Source organism: Epinephelus moara, chromosome 7 (assembly GCF_006386435.1).
Source record: "Epinephelus moara isolate mb chromosome 7, YSFRI_EMoa_1.0, whole genome shotgun sequence".
Taxonomy (NCBI): Eukaryota; Metazoa; Chordata; class Actinopteri; order Perciformes; family Serranidae; genus Epinephelus; species Epinephelus moara.
The window spans coordinates 10,661,549-10,679,872 of NC_065512.1; the positions used below are offsets into that span (position 1 = coordinate 10,661,549).

An 18,324-nucleotide genomic window follows, 5' to 3' on the forward strand; every position below is an offset into this window, starting at 1 on the left:
CGGCAACAGATGGCGGCGGTGGCGGGGAGTAACATTACGTCCAGCACAAATCTAACGGGGTGGAGGCACTAATGGGGGAGTCCGGACCTGCTACCAGACTTGGTTATCTGACGAGGAACCGGAACAACGCTTAGTCAATCTGACCTCATTGAGAAATTTTCGCCTACAGTCTTGGATTTTTCTCTTTTTGCCTACATTTTCCACCGGAGGCCGCAGAAGCCTCGGGCTAGATTTGGCTACACACCGAGCCGAGTGCAGAAGGACATCTGCGGGATTGTTTGGAAAGTCTCGTGAAATGTGTTTGCCTGAATTTGACGGTTTGAAGTTGTAACCTGTTTATTTTGTAGAGTCACTTGTGTTTACACGACAGCGAAAATTGTAATTAATGCGGAGCAGTAAAAAAAAGTTACAAGCTAACTAGCTAGCTTGCAATAATGCTAGTTAGCTACCTAGCAGCGAAACTCCGGCAGGTTGAATGAATGAATGAATGAATCGGCGTCCCACTGCATTTAACTAACAAGTGCTTGCTGTTATTACAAGAACACGTCGAGTATTTCATGAGACGACACGGGTTTACTACAACAGGGTGAGCCTGTGTGGCTAACTCTTTGACTGTTAACGTTACATCCCCTCAAATGGACAGGAATGCCATTCCAGGGAGTTGGTGGACAGCGGCGATTTACCACGCAGAGATAGTGTTGTGCTAATACTGACAAAAGCCTGGTAATGTTTATGAAGCTGGGGGAAGCTAATTTTAGCTAGCCACAGATATTTGCACGTCTTGGACTTGGCTGCGATAGTGTGAAGCTTACGCCCGGTTTGGTATGGGGAATACGGTGTCATGCTGCGTCTCTCCCGAGTCGAGCCCCAAGCTCCCGTCGAGACAACCGGCGGAGCGGCTGGAGGAGTTCCAGACCAGCACCGAAGTGAGCGATGACAACACCGTGCCCTACCTGCAGCACATAAGCGACAGAGAGGTCCCTGATGGTAGGTGTCTCACCTGACTCCCAGCACACGTGATGATGACTTTGAACTTTTCCTTTGCTGTGTTTGAACCCATAAAGCGTCCCACCCGTAGTGTTTATTTATTGGGTGGTTTATCTTATCTAGTCACTGTCTCATTGAAGAAGCTCCTTCACATGACTCCCAAGACTGACTTTGATGACAGAGTTGGCAAATAGCCACTCCATATGTACACACATAGTTACTTGGATCAGTGTAAGGATCCCCTTCACACACATTGACACACAAAAGGTTAGTCTTCATATAAAAACATCCGGCAACTTAAAGGAAGTGTGTGTACAATTTAGGCCAGATTGCAACCAGCTGAATCTTCTCCTGGTTAGAATTTAGTCAGTATTCTTTGTTCAGGAGGTTTTTACTGGGAACCAAGTTACCAAGTTAAAAACACTCAACACTTTCTACAGTCAGGCTTCCACCTCACCATCAGCATCACTATTTTCTCGTCTCCAAAATGCTCCTAAGCATGGGTCAAAGTTTCTCCCATCAAGCCTGTTTTTATAGATCACAACATTTGCCTGGGAAGTGGTCTTTTAGGCCGTGTTTTTTGCATACGCAATGTTTATAAATGAGACCCCAGGTGGTCAGAACAGGTAAAAAGAGTAAATAAAGCAGTTTCATGTTAAAAACATGAGTTTTCCCGAAGCTCTCCTTTCGATGGGTATCTGACGACAGTGACCTGTGCGAAAACACGAGGCCCTGTCTAGATCCAGTGTTTGGTTTGTGCTCTCTTGGCTACTTTAAAACATGGTGGTGCAACATGAAGGACTTAGATGGCTCATTCTGAGGTAAAGAAAACACAACAGTTCCCATTTTCAGGTGATTATACACTGAAGGAAAAATACAGATTATATTCCATTCCTCTCAATACGTCCTAAATCCTACACACTGGACCTTAACTCTATCGCAACTGCAAGGAAAGACACACACAAACCCCCTCTTTATAGTTACTGCCAAGTTTCCAGACTTGTTTATTGCTCACCCCCTTGCCAGCAGTGCACTGATGATTATGATGTAATGGCGATGGCATTCTTTGCAGTCTTCAGTAGGGCACTGCATCGTGTTCATCACACTGGCATCACATTATCAAGTCAGACGTTAACAATGAAAACAAATCCCTCATCTTCTTGGCGCCACATTAACCACTCAGAGATTAGCAATAAAAAACAAGCCCTGCTTCATTAATGACTTTTAACACCCTCAGTGTTATTTCCGTAGTCTGTTATTAAGTAGGCCGGGGCGTAGGTTTTGTTTGGACGTTGGACATATGAAATGAGAGGTTTTTCTTTTCTGTATCAATTAGAAAAATAAAATAAAAGTACTCTGCGTCTGTCACGCTTTTATGTGGGACACCTCAACCAGAACAAACATGATGTTTTTTAGTAAATATATGTACTTGTGCACAAACTGCATCACTGCATCACAGTGCCCACTGTTACAGAGACATAGTGTAAGGTTAGCAAATGGGCCATGTCTCCAAACAGTCCCCCCTCACAGTTTTTTTTGTTCATGCTGTGATCACATGCTGTGATACAGGCCCCCCGATTGGGAAAGCATCTCAGATATTTCTCTGTGATCTAGGCCCGAGTTCAGTTTGGTACCATAAGTCCTACTGTCGCCACTCCTCATTCGCTCCCAGACATGCGCATCAGTGTTCATCCAGTTCATGTTGTTGTGGACAGAAGTGTGTGAGAGCAGTTTGTTGAGAGCAGCTGTTGGCAGGGTGAGGGTCAGAATCTGTCCAACAGTCCTTCCTACATTCCTCATGTCTCTTCTTGCTGTCCTCACTTCACAAATGCTGCCATCGCCTAATCCCCTGTCTTTTATGTAATGTGCTGTCTGCACGGATTTAGATAAAGAACAATTCTTTAAAGGTCCAGTATGTAGGATTGAAGGGGATATACTGGCAGAAATATAGTATGTTTTCTTCAGTGTATACTCACCTGCAAATAAGAATAGTTGTGTTTTTATTACCTTAGAATGAGCCATTTACATCTACATATGGAGCGGGCCCTCGTTTATGGAGTTTGCCATATTCACTGCCATGTTTCAACAATAGCCTAGAATGGACAAACCAAACGCTGACTCTACATAGGGCCATTTGCGTTTCAAGTCGGCCACCATGGTTAGCAGGCGCTCCAAGACAAGCAGTGTCAGAAACACACAGATTTTTTTGCACCCAGGTGCTTTATTCAGGGGTTTTACCAATTTAAATCAACGGGTTTGTTTTGGAGAGAAGGTGAGACCTCTGCAAATAATTTGGCTCCTGGTAAAAACCTCATACAGGGGTGGATCTTAAGTTATCAGAGAAAAAAGGAGAGGACACATTAGCAGGTGCTGGGCTTGCTGCCTGTCTCTGATAAGTGGAACAACAATGAAGAAATGCTGATTTGTAACTTGAAATTGCCTTTGTCACTGCTTCCTGCTCAGGTGTACGCCACTTCCGACGTAAAGAAGTTGTGATCTATAAAAACAGACTTGATGGGAGACTTAAAGAAACTTAAACTCATGTTAACGAACATTTTGCAGATGGTGAAGTGGATGCCTGATTGTAGAAATCACTGAGTATTTTTTGGCACACACCATTTTGGCTTTTGTCCGTACATACATTTTTAGTATGGAATCTACTCATTGTTTTATAAATGAGACCCCAGGAATCCTCACTGCTAGATGCCACTAAATACCCCTAAATCTTGCACACTGCTCTGCACTGGGTGGTGGTGGGAATATTGATGAAAAAATCAAATGTGTCTCTGGTAGAAGTTCAGTGTCTGCTTTTAATGCTAACACTGAGTTATTGGTAAAATCTTCAATAATATCTGAAAGTAATAGGAGCAAACACTGCTACGTAGGCACATCCGATTTGAAATGAAATGGTCATTATGGGGGTAAAGTTATGAATTTCGGCAGAAAGGGAACTGTGTAAAGATTGTGGCATTTTATTATACACAGTCGTCAAGTTAACATTTCTTTATCTTAAGTCTTGTTTGGTGTCAAGTCTTTTGCAGCCTCCAGTCCACAGACATAATCAGATAGGCGATATCTTCCCCGGTGAGGCTCTGCCAAGTCTGCACTGCAGATTTACTTCACTTCCTGCTTGTCTCTGAGGCTTTTTGTTGCGAGATAAATCCGAAGACTTGGATTATTTCTTCATGGCGGATAATGACAATTAACAGAATTATACTGTTCACTGTCAGTTAATGGCTTCCTGTTCTCTTCTCTGGCTTTCTCACTACCCACAAGTGAGAGCTAAGCAGCACACGAGGTGCCGCTTGTTGACAGATTGTCATTATAAAGCACTTATGTACATTTCTTGTTTTCTCAGAGCTGGCTCTGGAGTCTAACCCGTCTGACCACGCCCGAGCAAGCACCATCTTCCTTAGCAAGTCCCAGACAGACGGTGAGCAATCCTAACATGATCACACACACACACAGCAATGATTCACAGTAGCTGTCTTCACCGAGATCCTTTGAAGAGCAAACACACACATTGAAACACATGATTCAGTGTTGAATGTTAAGCAGGATATGTTCTCACTTTTCAGGAACTGAGGTGTTAACTCTGTGCCACACATTATTATATTCATACATTGTCTAATATTAATCACAGGCCCTGTTTTTATTGTCGTGCCAATCCTGGCACTGGTGTTAAAAGTCATTACGTAATTGTTTTAAATGCTGACTCCTGCTTCAAACTTGGCTTTGTTAAAACGTTTCTATTCCTTTGCAGTACGAGACAAGAGGAAAAGCAACCACATAAATCATATCAGTCATGTAAGTATCAAAATCTAAATGTTGATCATACATCTTAATTGTGAATTAATAATATATGACCTGAGTTATATTGTCTTTATTGACCTGGAGGTGAGTTCACACTCACTCTGTTTACATGCACATAATTTTCAGTGTTGTGCCCTCATTCCCAGAAAGACAAAATTCCTACAAAGATGTTTACAGGGCTAATAAAATGAATATTCCACTAATATTCTAGTTTAGATGCAGCCATGTATACACCAATTAACGTGTCCTTTATCACGTCAGAATATGGAAAAGAGAACAGAGAACTCAGCCTCCCTCTTTTCCTCTTTTCTTTTTTTCCTTCAGCCGCCTTCTTGTAAAGCTCAGCACTGTGATAATTGCACATAGCCAAAAACTTGGGGGGGGGGGGCTCTGCCGCTCTGTGTCACACACAGAAGCACTGCTCGTGGTGACAAAGGCAGAGAAAGTTCAACAACTCTGTTGCTTGTAAGGGCAGAAGCACAAGCTGTCATCTAGTGAAAGTGCATCACATACAGGTGGAGAAATGCAGTTTTTGACTGCTATGCTCGTAGTTTATCTCCCATTACCCCGTCAACCTCAGGTATGTTATAATCTATAACAGTAATTCATTCTGGTTACTGTTACGGTTACTGTTAATTTATATACTGTACTTGCATACATAGAAACTAAAGCAATGATAGTTCTGTTCTTACTTTTTTCTCTTAAAATCCCCCCCAAAAAGTGCTAAGGTGCCATTCACATGTCTTTAACCATCTGGAAAAAGCAAGGTCGGGCACCGGGCGCTACTTTTGTGCCTTTTTGAGCCCGCTTTCAAGAGCGTGGCACCAGGTTGCATCTAACAAGTACCATGTCATGGCCTGTTTACCTAAAATCATGAGTGCAGAGCTGATCCTCTTCCAGGAGCTGAAGTTTGTGGGCCTATCGTCTGTGGGACAGATGTAAAGCTCTGAGTAGCCCTGCACTAACATGATCAAGTTTTCCTCCATATTTACCACAGACTGATATTTACAGAGGAAGGGAAAGATATCTGTCGGCTGTGAGTGGTTGGTCATTGTCACATGACATGCAGTGTGTGCTGCTGCGTTCCAAAAGTTAAACTCGGTTTATCTTAAGGCACATTCCTGGCGTTTGAGTGTGCCTGCCGCACGTCTACATTGAAAACAATGAATTTGAAGGTGCAAAAAACACCTAAGAGTACCATTAAAATACCGGATTGATGAGCAGTATCGGTAAGAGTTATAGTATCATTAAAATCTTAACAATACCCATCCCTAATGTCAAGTAGATGTGTCAGTTTACAACACCTCATAAAAGTTTGTCACCATTTATCTGGCCATTATCTGGTGTGTTTTTCCTTGCTTTGGCACAGGTAGGATGACTTCCTTGTGATTTAAAATTGTACCTACAAAACTGTGATTGGCTCAGGCTGGGGAAACAGCTGTCAGCGAGCAGAACACCAGACCTATTATAAAGCAAGAGACCATTCAGAAGTGTGTAACCAGTCTAATGAAATGCTGCCATCGTGAATTTTTCTGTCCTGTGATCATTTGAAGTTTCTAATTGTTTGTTTTCGATGTCTCAAGGTATCTCCTGGTCCACTGTCAAAGAAATACAGCTCCTGCTCCACAATCTTTATAGACGACAACACCGTCAGCCAGCCAAACCTCAAAAGCACAATCAAATGGTGAGAGAATTTCACACACACACACAGGAAACACAAACGCACCGGGCCGTGTTGTCCAAACGTCGCTCATTTCACATGAGAAAATCCTGTTGCATCACAGCGTGGTAATCCTGGAGTAATACTTAATGAATGCGTGACTAAAGCAGATGCTCGCACGCCTAATTTAGGGCAGTCGTCTGTAATGACATTATTTCAGTGAGACCGGGGAAACACATTGCATCAGGATTATCTCTGTGTTTAAATGAAGCCTCCTTGCTGCATGTGTGCACATGTTTTATCACACCACAGCGTCTGACACGTGTATTCTTGTATGTATTAAAGCTATGAAACACAAAAACGAATTCACACTACTTGTCTCCCCTCATTTTTCTTTCTCCAGTGTCACATTAGCAATATATTACCACATCAAAAACAGGTTGGTGTACATTTTTAAGTTGATCTTAATCATGTCGTTTTTGGCAAATTATGTTGCTTAAATTGATATATATTTGAAGGGTGTTGACAGATGTATTGTGTGTTCTTTAGGGACTCAGACAGGTCACTGGACATCTTTGATGAGAAGTTGCACCCCTTATCAGTGAGTATGTTATGAACAAAAAGTCATTCTGTCAAGCCCGTAGTTTTGATTTATCCAGTATCAGTGTGCCGTGATGCCAATCCAAGTGTGCTGTGGGCTTTTGTGATAATTTTGTGATCTCTACCATTAAAATCTGCATAAAAAATGGACAGACAGAGGGGACTGGACTCAGAACTCAGGGAGATGGAGATCTGTGTGGGTACATCAGACTCTTAGAAAGAGAAGAAATCATGGGGAGTACCACCAGCTGGTCCAGGAGCTTCACCTGGATGATGGTCGGTTCAAGTCTTATTTTAGGATGAGTCAGGGACAGTTTGACAATCTGCCTTGCAGCTCCACTAGTAGGACATGTTAGCAAGTGAGCTAACATTAGTTTGGCACAAACCATGAATGCTGCTACTTGTTGTCCGCCTCTCTGTTCATCTGAATGGACAATGCAGAAGAGCGTTGATGACTTTAGGCGCTCTTTCTACTCTGAGTTGAAGTATTTTCATTTCGAGCTGTTCAGGGTGCTCCTGTGAAAATGCGAGGCACATAGAGCGGGATGCGCAAGGTCCTCAGCAATGTAAAAGCAGTATGCAAAACACTTCACTGTCATCGGAAAGAACATGAAAAATCCGACCCACGCTGCTATGACGCACGCTGTCTGATCAAGTCCTTATGAATCATTATAATGGATGTCATTCACTGGTTTAAATAAACATAGCGAAACACCATCCTTTCTTATCCTCTCTTGCGCTTTTTATAAATGGTTTCCGTTTAGTTGTAGACTAGTGATGATGAGACGTGTGTGACATCTCATTCCATGATGAAGTTGTTTTCCCGCTGACCCTCACAGCTCATTGTTTGGAGGGCCACTCCAACCTGAAGATGACATCAGATAGAGGGGAGGGCTGAGAGGAAAATCAATGGCAAAGCTGGTATCAAAGTAGACAATATCACAACTGCCTTTGTAAGAATAGCACTCAGATGAAACAAACATTGCTGCTGAATGTCTGCTTTTCAGTAAATTAGATTGTGGTCTTTTATTTCCAGTTGTGTCTTTGCAATAAATGTGGGTATTGTAACTGCACAAGTCGTGCTAATTTGGCACTCACCACCTGCGTTCAAATCAGTCCAGATGTATCTATAACCTAACATTGTACTTGCTTTCCTCAGACGTATGTGTGTCATTGTTTGTCCCATACAGAGAGAGCCAGTGCCAGACGACTACTCCCGTGTCGACCCAGAACACAAACTGATCTACCGCTTCGTCAGAACGCTCTTCAGTGCTGCACAGCTGACCGCAGAATGTGCCATCGTCACTCTAGTAAGTTCTGCTTACACCAATATATTATTAGAATAATGATGTCATTGTTTGGTAACCTGGGAGTTTAATACAGGCTTACTTGAGCGCAAAACAAGCCTGAAAGGGGCCTTAAAGTCTTAGACACTAGAACAATATTTCATAGACACTCCAGTCTATGAAATACTGTTATTAGGTCCCAAGGCCGTTTGTAAAGATGCTTCTAGCTGAAATCTGTTAAATATTTTTGTAGTTGATCCGAAATCTAACATGACATCATTGAAACTACATTTGGTGAAGTTCAATGTGGAGTTTTAGGACACAGAAGCAAAAGCTTTTAGTTCATGTAGTTAAATACTGAGGTATTACTATAGGCTGGGCACCAGAGGGCAGTAAACTCCTACAAACTGATGCCTCCCAAACATTACAAATGACAGGTGAGTGTCTGTGTTACAGTCTCACAGCACAGTCTCTACATCAGAGATGATTTGATGAGATGAAAGTTTATGATTAAAAACTGAGCAAAATTGTTTAAGACTGTAAAGATGAAAGAGCAGTGAAAACCAAGAACATGCATGTTCTGTTTTTAAAATGGCAAGCTGGCCCAAACTGATATCACCACAGTGTTGTAGTTTTTGCAGTTCATAGCATGCGGACTGTTTGATTTGCTCTGGTTTGATCTGTTTCTAGTGAGTAAAGTATGAAAGAAAGATACCACTGTTTTATTTAACCCTTGATTTAAACAGGTGGTCTTGTTGAGATCTGTCTGTTTTTCAAGAGACAACTAACTGTGTACAAAAATAACATATACAGCTGAAACACAGACACGCATTATACATGTTTACACTTGAGATGCACTGATTTATTGGCTGATATTCACCCTGTCGACTGTCAACAGCCTATCGGCAGATAAGATGACATTCACCAATGGCTGTGGCTGAAGTTTTCATGTTGTGTCATATCAGTTCTGCGAGCTAAAAGGAAGGACTAGAGACTAGATGCTCAAGCTCTCTTTAGTAAAATTGAGTTTTAGGTGGTGGTAACGATGTGATCAAATGTTATTTTGTAAAAAAAAATGTTGTTTTCATCAAAATTTGGAATAAATACAGTTGTATCAGCCAAATTGTTATTTTAACAGCAGCATCAGCCCAGAATTTCACAATCGCAGCATCCCCAGTTTACTCTTAAGAAAACCAATGACAAGTGTAAAATTTAGAAATATATGTTTTACAACTTTAGTCGTCCTTTAAGTAACAGTATTTAGCAAAAGTGCAAAATTCAGGGTGTTCAAATGTTCAGGTGGAGTAAGAGAATGTAACTTAGCTCATTCCTTTTCTACACAGCATAGTTTTTAAAGCCACGTTTTGACCTGACATTGTACATATGGTATATAAATGCCACCACAGAGCCGAGATAGAAAGGCAGTGTTTGCAGTAGAGCTTTTAAATAAACAACACACATTGCTGCTGCCTTCTGTTTGTTAAAGGGAAATTTCGGTTTATTTCAACCTGTCTCCTATCGTCCTAAATTTGTTTCAAGTGACTAGTGACATAAAAATAATAGTTAGCATGTTAGCCGTTAGCCTAGATACAGCCGGGGCATATAGTAGTGTCAGACCTGTTAAAATGTAAGTGAACGGGCAACCTTCAAGTGCAAAGTTAGTCCACTAAACAAGCTTTTTCTCCACAAAGACCGCCTCATATCGTTAGGATAAATGTCAGAGAACATATAGAAAACGACATGTAAACGTGTTGTCTTACCTTACCGGTGTGCTGCCATGTTTGTTTACTATTTAGCTCTGCTTTCCAAAGCGCGGCCTACTAATGCGCCCCGGCTGTATCTAGGCTAACGGCTAACATGCTAACTATTATTTTTATGTCACTAGTCACTTGAAACAAATTTAGGACGATAGGAGATGGGTTGAAATAAACCGAAATTTCCCTTTAAGGAGGTCCATCCTGCCTTTTCATATAAGATGCAGCGGTGAGTGATAAATGTATCGCCTGTGATGAAGCACAGTTCACTGTGATACACTTTGTCAGGAGGCTATAAGGTGGAGGGAGATGAGTATATCATCATTCGTTGATTAGTGGGTGTAATACAGTTACATGTGTATTATACCACTAAATACAGGTACAGTGGAATTTGCTGGTACATAATAATACTTAGACAGCCATAACCCACCTTTAACCTGTCAGTTGTCTCTGGTAGCACATACGGAAATAGCAAGGGGATTATAATGATTCAATTTCCAAACCCTTGTCACTTCCTTAATACATTTTTGACCTTTCAACGTTCCTCTTCTTAAAGGTATATTTGGAACGCCTGCTGACCTACGCCGAGCTGGATATCTGCCCCGCCAACTGGAAACGCATCGTCCTGGGAGCCATCTTGTTGGCTTCCAAAGTCTGGGACGACCAGGCTGTGTGGAACGTCGACTACTGCCAGATCCTTAAAGACATCACCGTGGAGGACATGTGAGTTGGTTTTATATGAAAACACAATAAAAAATCAAGAATGAGGATGTCAGTTTCTAGCATTAACTAGCGACGAGCGTTAATGTTAGTTCATTAAATAAATGAATCGATTGGTTGCACACTTTTTACATAAAATGCTTTTTTTGGTCTTGTGGGAAGGTTTCAAGTATTTTAAAGGCAAAAGGCTCAAGAACAAGTGAAGTCACAAGTCATTGGTGTTTAAGGCCAAGTCGAGTTACATGTCTCTTTTTAATTTTGTAAAGCCAAATCTAAAGTCCTCAAATTTGTGACTCAAGTCCACACCTCTGACTAGTTCATAAATTCAAAGTGAACATTAGAAAAATCAGCAAACATTCTGTCACTGTTGTTAACATTACATAGGTTAGATGCAGCAGTGAAAGAGCCGCTAAACCTTTCAGTCAGTTCAACCTCTGCCCAGTTAGCATGAGCCAATACAGCAGTGGCTAACATCTGTCATCAAGCCATTTGGTGGTCCTAGCAAACTGACACTGACACGAAAACGGTATTTTCGTATTTGAGTACTCATGCCTATCCCTTGAGGAAACTCCAGGGAAAGATCCAGAGCACACTGCAACAATTGCATTTCATACCTGGCCTGAGAATACCTTGGTATGCCGTAGCAAATGCTGGAGGATGTGGTTTGGTGGAAGAATATCCAGACTGCCTAGCTGCCACCACAACCCAAACTCATTTTGTGATATTAATACTAGGGCTGGAGCCTATCCCAGCTGACATTGGGTGAGAGGCAGGGTTCACCCTGGACAGCTCACCAGACTATCACAGGGCTGACACATAGAGACAGACAACCATTCACACTCACATTCACACCTACGGACAATTTAGAGTCACCAATTAACCTGCATGTCTTTGGACTGTGGGAGGAAGCTGGAGTACCTGGAGGAAACCCACGCTGACACAGGGAGAACATGCAAACTGCACACAGAAGGGCTGTCTGGTTCGAACCCCTCTCCCTGGGTATGGCCCCGGGAGCCCTTTGCATGACTTAAATGTTGGCGTAGCTTCGTCTTTGTCCAGCTTGTTTGATAAAAATACATCTGAACATGATGTGTCCTGAGTTGTGACTGACATTTCAAAATCATCCTAAATTTGGTAGCTTTGGGTGTTTGTGCTTCTGAGCTCCAGATATTTACGGAGAAGAACAGTGCCAACAAATACAGCATGGTTCCTCCAGCACTACATACTTGTCCTCCTAATAAACGAAATATAACAACAAAGATGCATTTAAAGCAGACAGAAGGAGAGGAGTGGTGGAATAGATGGAGGCTGGAGCATCTCTGCTCTCGCTCGGACTATAAGCCGGTGAAGAGGCCAGGGGCTGCACTTGGAGCACCCTGGCTTTATTTCCTACAATTGCTTTCCCTGTGTGTGTTTGTGTGTGTATGAAAGAGGTTGAAAGTGCCTCCTTGTTTTTTGTGATTTGGTGCGTGCGCTGCCTGCATGTCCATGAGCCCCCATCCCTCTCTGATTCTCTCTCCCTCTCTGTCCTCTCATATACGTCTGACCCACACTCTCTCTGCTCTGTTTTCATTGCTGCCATTGAAGTGTCTTTGTGAGCGCAGTCGCGTCCGGATGGAGGGATGGGAAGAAGGGTAGAGAGAGGAACAGACAGACAGACGGAGAGAAATGCAGGGGAGGGTCTCAAGTGCTCTCACTGCTTCTACATAATGGCCCTGGCTCTCGCCCACTCCATTAGTTGCCCCGGGAGACCAGACATCACACACACACTAACGCTCACTCTCACCACCTTTGCTGACCAACAAAGCATCCTAGATGCTGTCGCCTTGGCGACCACCTCCCTTAGCTGTTCTCATGGCTGTGATGATGATGAGGAGGAAGGATGATGGAGGTTGTAGTCTGGAAAAAAGATGAGCTGTGATGCTCCAAGTGGGTGCTCGGAGATGCATGTCTGATTGCCTGTGTGTGTGTGTGTGTGTGTCTGTGTGTCTGTGTGGAAGAGATTTGATTCCATCTCCATAAGTACTTCCCATGTAGAATTTTTAAAGTCAGTGCACAAATAACTGATCTACAACTTCCTGCTGCTGACTTTCAGTTTCATTAGTAAAATATCACCTGTAACCACTGATGAATGAAGTGTTTTCGTCTTTGAAGAATAGAATTAAACGGGAAACAGGGTTTTTATTTGTTGCTACTCTTGTGATTATCATGTTACAGTGGCTTTGCTGGGAAAACAAATTGTGTGCAGGTTTCAGCAGAAGAACAATGTTGTTTAAACAATTGTACTAACTTAGGGTTTTCTGTGGGGCTGCACCTGGCTCAGAATCAGTCGAATCGGATTACACTTTTCAAAATGAATATTATATTAATTATTGCTTTTTTTTTCCCATGCAGAGTTTGAGAGTTTTAACGGGATTTGGCGGGACGTTCAGGGTGACAGCAACCCTCAAGTAATATAGTAAACAAGCCAAGTTAACAGAGCAGAAGGCAGAAAATAATGTATCACAGAGCCTCACTGAGCAAATCCTCTCTTCCTCCGTCTCACTCAGACTCAACCGGGGCCTGGGTCTGCAGCTACCTGTACCAGAGAGTAACATGACAGCAAGGATGGCTCACCCTGCGGCTAAATCTGGGGATTGAAATGTCCCCAGAAAATCCATAGAACGGCTCTGACTGATGATTCGGATCTTCAGCTTTCAAGGGGCAGCCCTAATAGTCTTTAAACTTCTGTTTAAAACTTCAAGGAAATTAATTGTTGGGAACATCCCTAGTTTCAGCAGATAAACCAAGATTGTTCAAAGAATTTTCAGAACTCAGCGCTGTCCGTAAGAATAGAATTTGAAAATACATATTTAACACTATTTAGAAAAAGCGCAAAACTCAGGGTACTCAAGTGAGCTCAGAGCTTAGAAAGTATTTGTTAAGATTTTAATTTTGATGCTTGCTTTGTACCTGAGAAGATGGTCTTGCATCTTGTATTTCTTTACTGGGTGTTAAGGATTTATATCCTCTGTTTCTTTATTGCACTCTTACCATCGGTGTAGTTTACTCTTAGACTTGCAACAGTAGTCTATGTTACAGGGGGTTCAGGCATACACCGATTGCATTGTTCGCCCATTACTCCCACTGTTGTTTTGCCTTTTTTTAAGTAATTAGTCAGATGACTGATGCTGCAACTACAAACTGAAAGCATCTGTTTCATACAGAGTGGCAGCACAGAGTAGCAGGAGTTAGTTTGAACACACTGGTCAGCTGAGGCTCTTCTGTGTGGAGTTTGCATGTTCTCCCCGTGTCAGTGTGGGTTTTCTCCAGCTTCCTCCCACAGTCCAAAGACATGCAGGTTAATTGGTGACTCTAAATTGCTCGTACCTGTCAACGTGAGTGTGCATTGTCGTCTGTCTCTGTGTCAGCCCTGTGATAGCCTATTAACTATAGAAGAAAGCTTATCAGCTAGAGTTTTCGTAGGAAGTTTTGTCCATCTGGATTAACCCTCAGGCCTCTCTCCACCCTTCAGGAATGAGATGGAACGCCACTTCCTGGAACTTCTTCAGTTTAATATCAACGTGCCAGCCAGTGTCTACGCCAAGTACTACTTTGATCTGCGTCAGCTGGCCGACGACAACAACCTCAGCTTCCCCCTGGAGCCTCTCAACAACCAACGCGCCCAGAAACTAGAGGTGAGCAGCGAGAGATCATGTTGATTAGTAGTTTCCGGTCTTCCACTTGGTCTCATTATGATGCACGTGTAATATTTATCTGTCTGCTCTGCAGCGAGCCCAACACGCTCTTCTTGTACTGCATCTGATTTCTCAGATTAGAGGCTGTCTTGGTTATTTCAGCAGCTGTTTCTGTAGGTTAAATGTTCGTAAGTGTGTTTGTGTCGTTGGACTTGGGTGAATTAAACTAGCTCATGATCTAAACTGCAGAGAAACAACTGATTGATCATTTTTGATTCTACGTAGTTCTTGAATTCAAACACCTGCTATTAAAACACAGTGATCTATGAGAACTTTTCAGTAACTCCTTTTGTGTGTTTGTCCATCCGTCCAGGCCATTTCAAGACTATGTGAAGACAAGTATAAGGACCTGAGTCGAGCGGCAATGAGACGATCCTTCAGCGCTGACAACCTGATAGGTATACGACGCTCCAACGCTGTGCTGTCATAGGCCAGACTGCTGCCCTCTCATTCCCAAAGCCCAGCTAACCCACAGCCAACCCTGCACAAATGCAGCTGTCTCCCAGGTTCAACATGGCCACGTCAGTCAGGATTGAAATGCTACTGTAAGACCGGCCCACACAGTAATTTGCATTACGGCTGCAGAGCTGCGTGATCGTCAAATTACACTTGAAATTGAGGTGTTAACCCAAAACGTGACCACACAACTTTTGTTTTTACAAATCCCCTATTTATTTTTTACTTGTTTCTTATTTCCCAGAGAAAGTGTTCAGTAGGAATTTCCTGCAGTTGTCTCTGAGGGGTAGTCTTTGTATTGTCATAAAAATGTAACTTTCCCCCCAAAATATTTGAATTATTCCAAGTCTGGTGCTTTTCTATATTTTAGCTGTGGTCACAAAATTCCATGAAAAGACCAAAGCCAACGATGTGTCCATCTGTGGCGTTCAGCCCCAAGCCCACTGCTTTGTGCTGAAGGTATAAATATAATGTCGCTCACAAATATATAATCCAATGATTAAAAACAAAACAGCTGCCAGGGTTTTTCAACCATTAAATCAAGAAAAGGAAAAAGTGTGTCAGGGACTTTTTTAGTGGCAGATTAATACACATTCGGTGCTCTGAGTGATTTATTACAGCAGCAGGATGGTGTGTATGTGGTTCAGTCAAAGTAAGCGACATTGTGTTCATGGTAATGAAGGAAAATTTCACCCACTGAAACAGTTTGGCTACCGTTGGGTATTGTTGGGGCTTTTTCCTCAATACCAATGCGACAAACAATACGTTTAACCCTCAGGTCCTGTTAAAAACGACTATCATCAATTGTTATTATTATTAACAATAAAACAGACTGGGTTTTTGAACAATAAGAAAAAATGTCCAGAACCTTAGGAACTACAGTCCTTGCTAAGGAAGAAAGAATGATCTTTGCAGACGGGTTTACCACAGCTGCAGCCTCTGGTTGTCACCCGTTTCTGCCTTTTGCCAGTGGTCGCTCAAGGGAGACACAAGCTGCACTGCATGCGGCTGCCCCTATCTCTCTCCCCCTCGTCTGGCTCCGCAGATGACCCCGCTGCTGTTGTAGCTGCTGCCTGCCCCTTGACAGCCTCCACATAGGCCCTGGCGAAGGGAGCTCGACTGGATAAGCGGCGTGACCAGAGCTTTCCCCAGCTCCTCAATGAAGAGGCGGCGCCGGTACGAGCATCCCCGTTTCCAATCAGGGTCAATGTGGCTCCACAGGACAAAGGCATTGTAGCAGGAGATGTCCAACAGGTTATAGAAGAGGCAGAGTGGCCAGCGCTGGGTCTTTCGTTTGCAGGAATACAGGGAAACTTGCTGGAGAGAGAGAGAAAAAAAGGAAAATGAATAAATGATTACACAAACATTTATCATGCGTAAGCTACAAGTAAAAAATATGTTTATTCATATATGAATAATTACCTGGTCCAAATGATCCACCCCTCCTTTCGTCCTGTTGTAGTCCAGGATCATGACTGGTTTACGGTGGGGGTCATCAGCGATATCAGCCTGCCTGTGCCGAGTGGAGAGTAGCAGGACCAGCTTCCTCCTCTTGCCCTTGGCCAGGAAGCTGACAGCTGTGCATGTGGGGGTGTGAGCGAACACAGAGGAGAGGACCTCCCAGGAGGGCTGGTGGTGATTCCGGCTTGTTTCTTCGAATTGTCCCGAGCATAGCCAGCTTCCCCCGGGCATGGCTTGTGAAAAAATTGTCCATGGTAATAGTGTGGCCAGTGGGAAGTCCCTCCGTCAGCTCAAGCACCACCCGCTGCAAAGTTCTCTGGAGAGTCCATAAAATGGCGCAACAGGACCTGAGGCATGTTCTCCCTGTGTCAGCGTGGGTTTCATCTTGGTACTCCGGCTTCCTCCCACAGTCCAAAGACATGCAGGTTAATTGGTGATTCTAAAAACCCTACCTCAGAAGAGAACTAGAAGCCAGTCATCTTTCCATTATCTGTTTAGGAGCAGTGAAACAGTCGCTACGGTGCTGAATTAAATGAGCCTGATCAGGTTGAAATGAGAGGCTAACTTCGCTCGTTAACTTCAAGGCTAACCCTGCTTCTTTAATCAGCAGGTGGCAAGCATGACACAGGAACATGGCTTTGGTCTTGAGGAGTTGTAGCATGTATTCACTGACAAATAGACTAAACTTTACTCACATTGCACTATGTTTTAACGTCACAAGCACTGCGATGGTCGCGGCAGCTTCACTGTAGCGTGCCTCTCTTTTGCACAATCTCTCGCACACTTTGGCTCTTGCGCACTCGCTACGTACGCAGTCTGGCACTAAAATCTACCTGTTGCACAGGGGTTCAGTAACCAGCCCAGAGTGTGGCTGATGTGTTTCTAACAGTTTCTGAACAATAATAGAGCTCTATGGCTCAGACGAATAATGTCATGTTTTAAATAAACAGACCGTATTTGTTGGATCAGTTCATCATTGGTTTTGGTCTTTTCAAGGGATTTGTTGACAATACGGAAATAACAAATATCACCCGACAGATAAAATGTCAAAGCAGTTCCTTGTAAATTAGATTTAATCCCAAAAGTTAATTTTGAGAGTGTAAAAAGAGGTGTTTAACGTGAATTCCACTGGTGTTGGACACTATTTAAATTATCTTCACATTTGAATTGGGATAGACTCAACAGCATGTCAGCTTTATTCCGCAGGAGTTGGCTGAATTTAGCAAACCTTCTGTTCTAATGTGTCTGAGAATCAGGAGTGCCAATCTGGGGTCAGTTTCACTTTCCAGAGACACTCCAAGTGGGCAAACAGGAGCGATTTCACAGATTCAGGATCAGTATTGCTACCGAGCGGCTCGATGTAGCAGTTAGGTCGACAAAATGTAGGCTGGATCCACGCTGTCCACCCTCAGTATTGTGCCCCCTCAAATCCTGCCACCCTGACCCCGCCTCAAAGAGCCCGTCATCAGATTACCAACCCCTGCTTGTCCCAGGCCCCCGGCCAGAGCTCTCGAACAAACTACATAGATACTGAGGGAGAAAAGAGACTGATGGATACTCCCCTCCTTTTTGCTTACTATGTAGGCTACTTAGCTGTGAAATTTGTCTTGTTTTTAAATTGAAAAAAAAAAACATTTGCAGATGGAGTATTTTAAATAAACACTAATCATGTAACAAAGATATGTTGTGGTATTTACAAAATGTTTGTATGTCTGATCTGTGACCTTTTTCAAGGTGTCCTGTAAGTGTTGTGATTGTGAGTGTTTGGTACTTGAAGGTGGGGGAAAAATCAGTTCTTGGATGATCTCGAAAGATCAGGGGCTCTATCTTACAACCGACACAAAATATGG

General features: G+C 43.0%; 1 protein-coding gene across 1 annotated transcript; it reads left to right on the top strand.

Annotated features, from left to right (window-relative positions):
- On the top strand, window positions 1-18,147 carry ccnyl1 (cyclin Y-like 1). The gene is made up of 10 exons (XM_050048109.1): window positions 1-987; window positions 4,346-4,420; window positions 4,751-4,794; window positions 6,384-6,484; window positions 6,864-6,899; window positions 7,010-7,061; window positions 8,251-8,370; window positions 10,657-10,823; window positions 14,335-14,497; window positions 14,871-18,147. Exons 1-10 carry the CDS (start codon window positions 825-827, stop codon window positions 14,985-14,987), a joined length of 1,038 nt encoding a protein of 345 aa, XP_049904066.1. The 5' UTR covers window positions 1-824; the 3' UTR covers window positions 14,988-18,147.
- Window positions 18,148-18,324: the final 177 nt, after the last annotated feature.

Excerpts from the sequence above, each read along its gene's own strand:
- ccnyl1 (XM_050048109.1), top strand. The coding sequence starts at position 825 with ATGGGGAATACGGTGTCATGCTGCGTCTCTCCCGAGTCGAGCCCCAAG. Across the intron at positions 4,795-6,383 it reads ACATAAATCATATCAGTCAT|GTATCTCCTGGTCCACTGTC; the intron begins GTAAGTATCAAA and ends CGATGTCTCAAG. Across the intron at positions 7,062-8,250 it reads AGAAGTTGCACCCCTTATCA|AGAGAGCCAGTGCCAGACGA; the intron begins GTGAGTATGTTA and ends TGTCCCATACAG.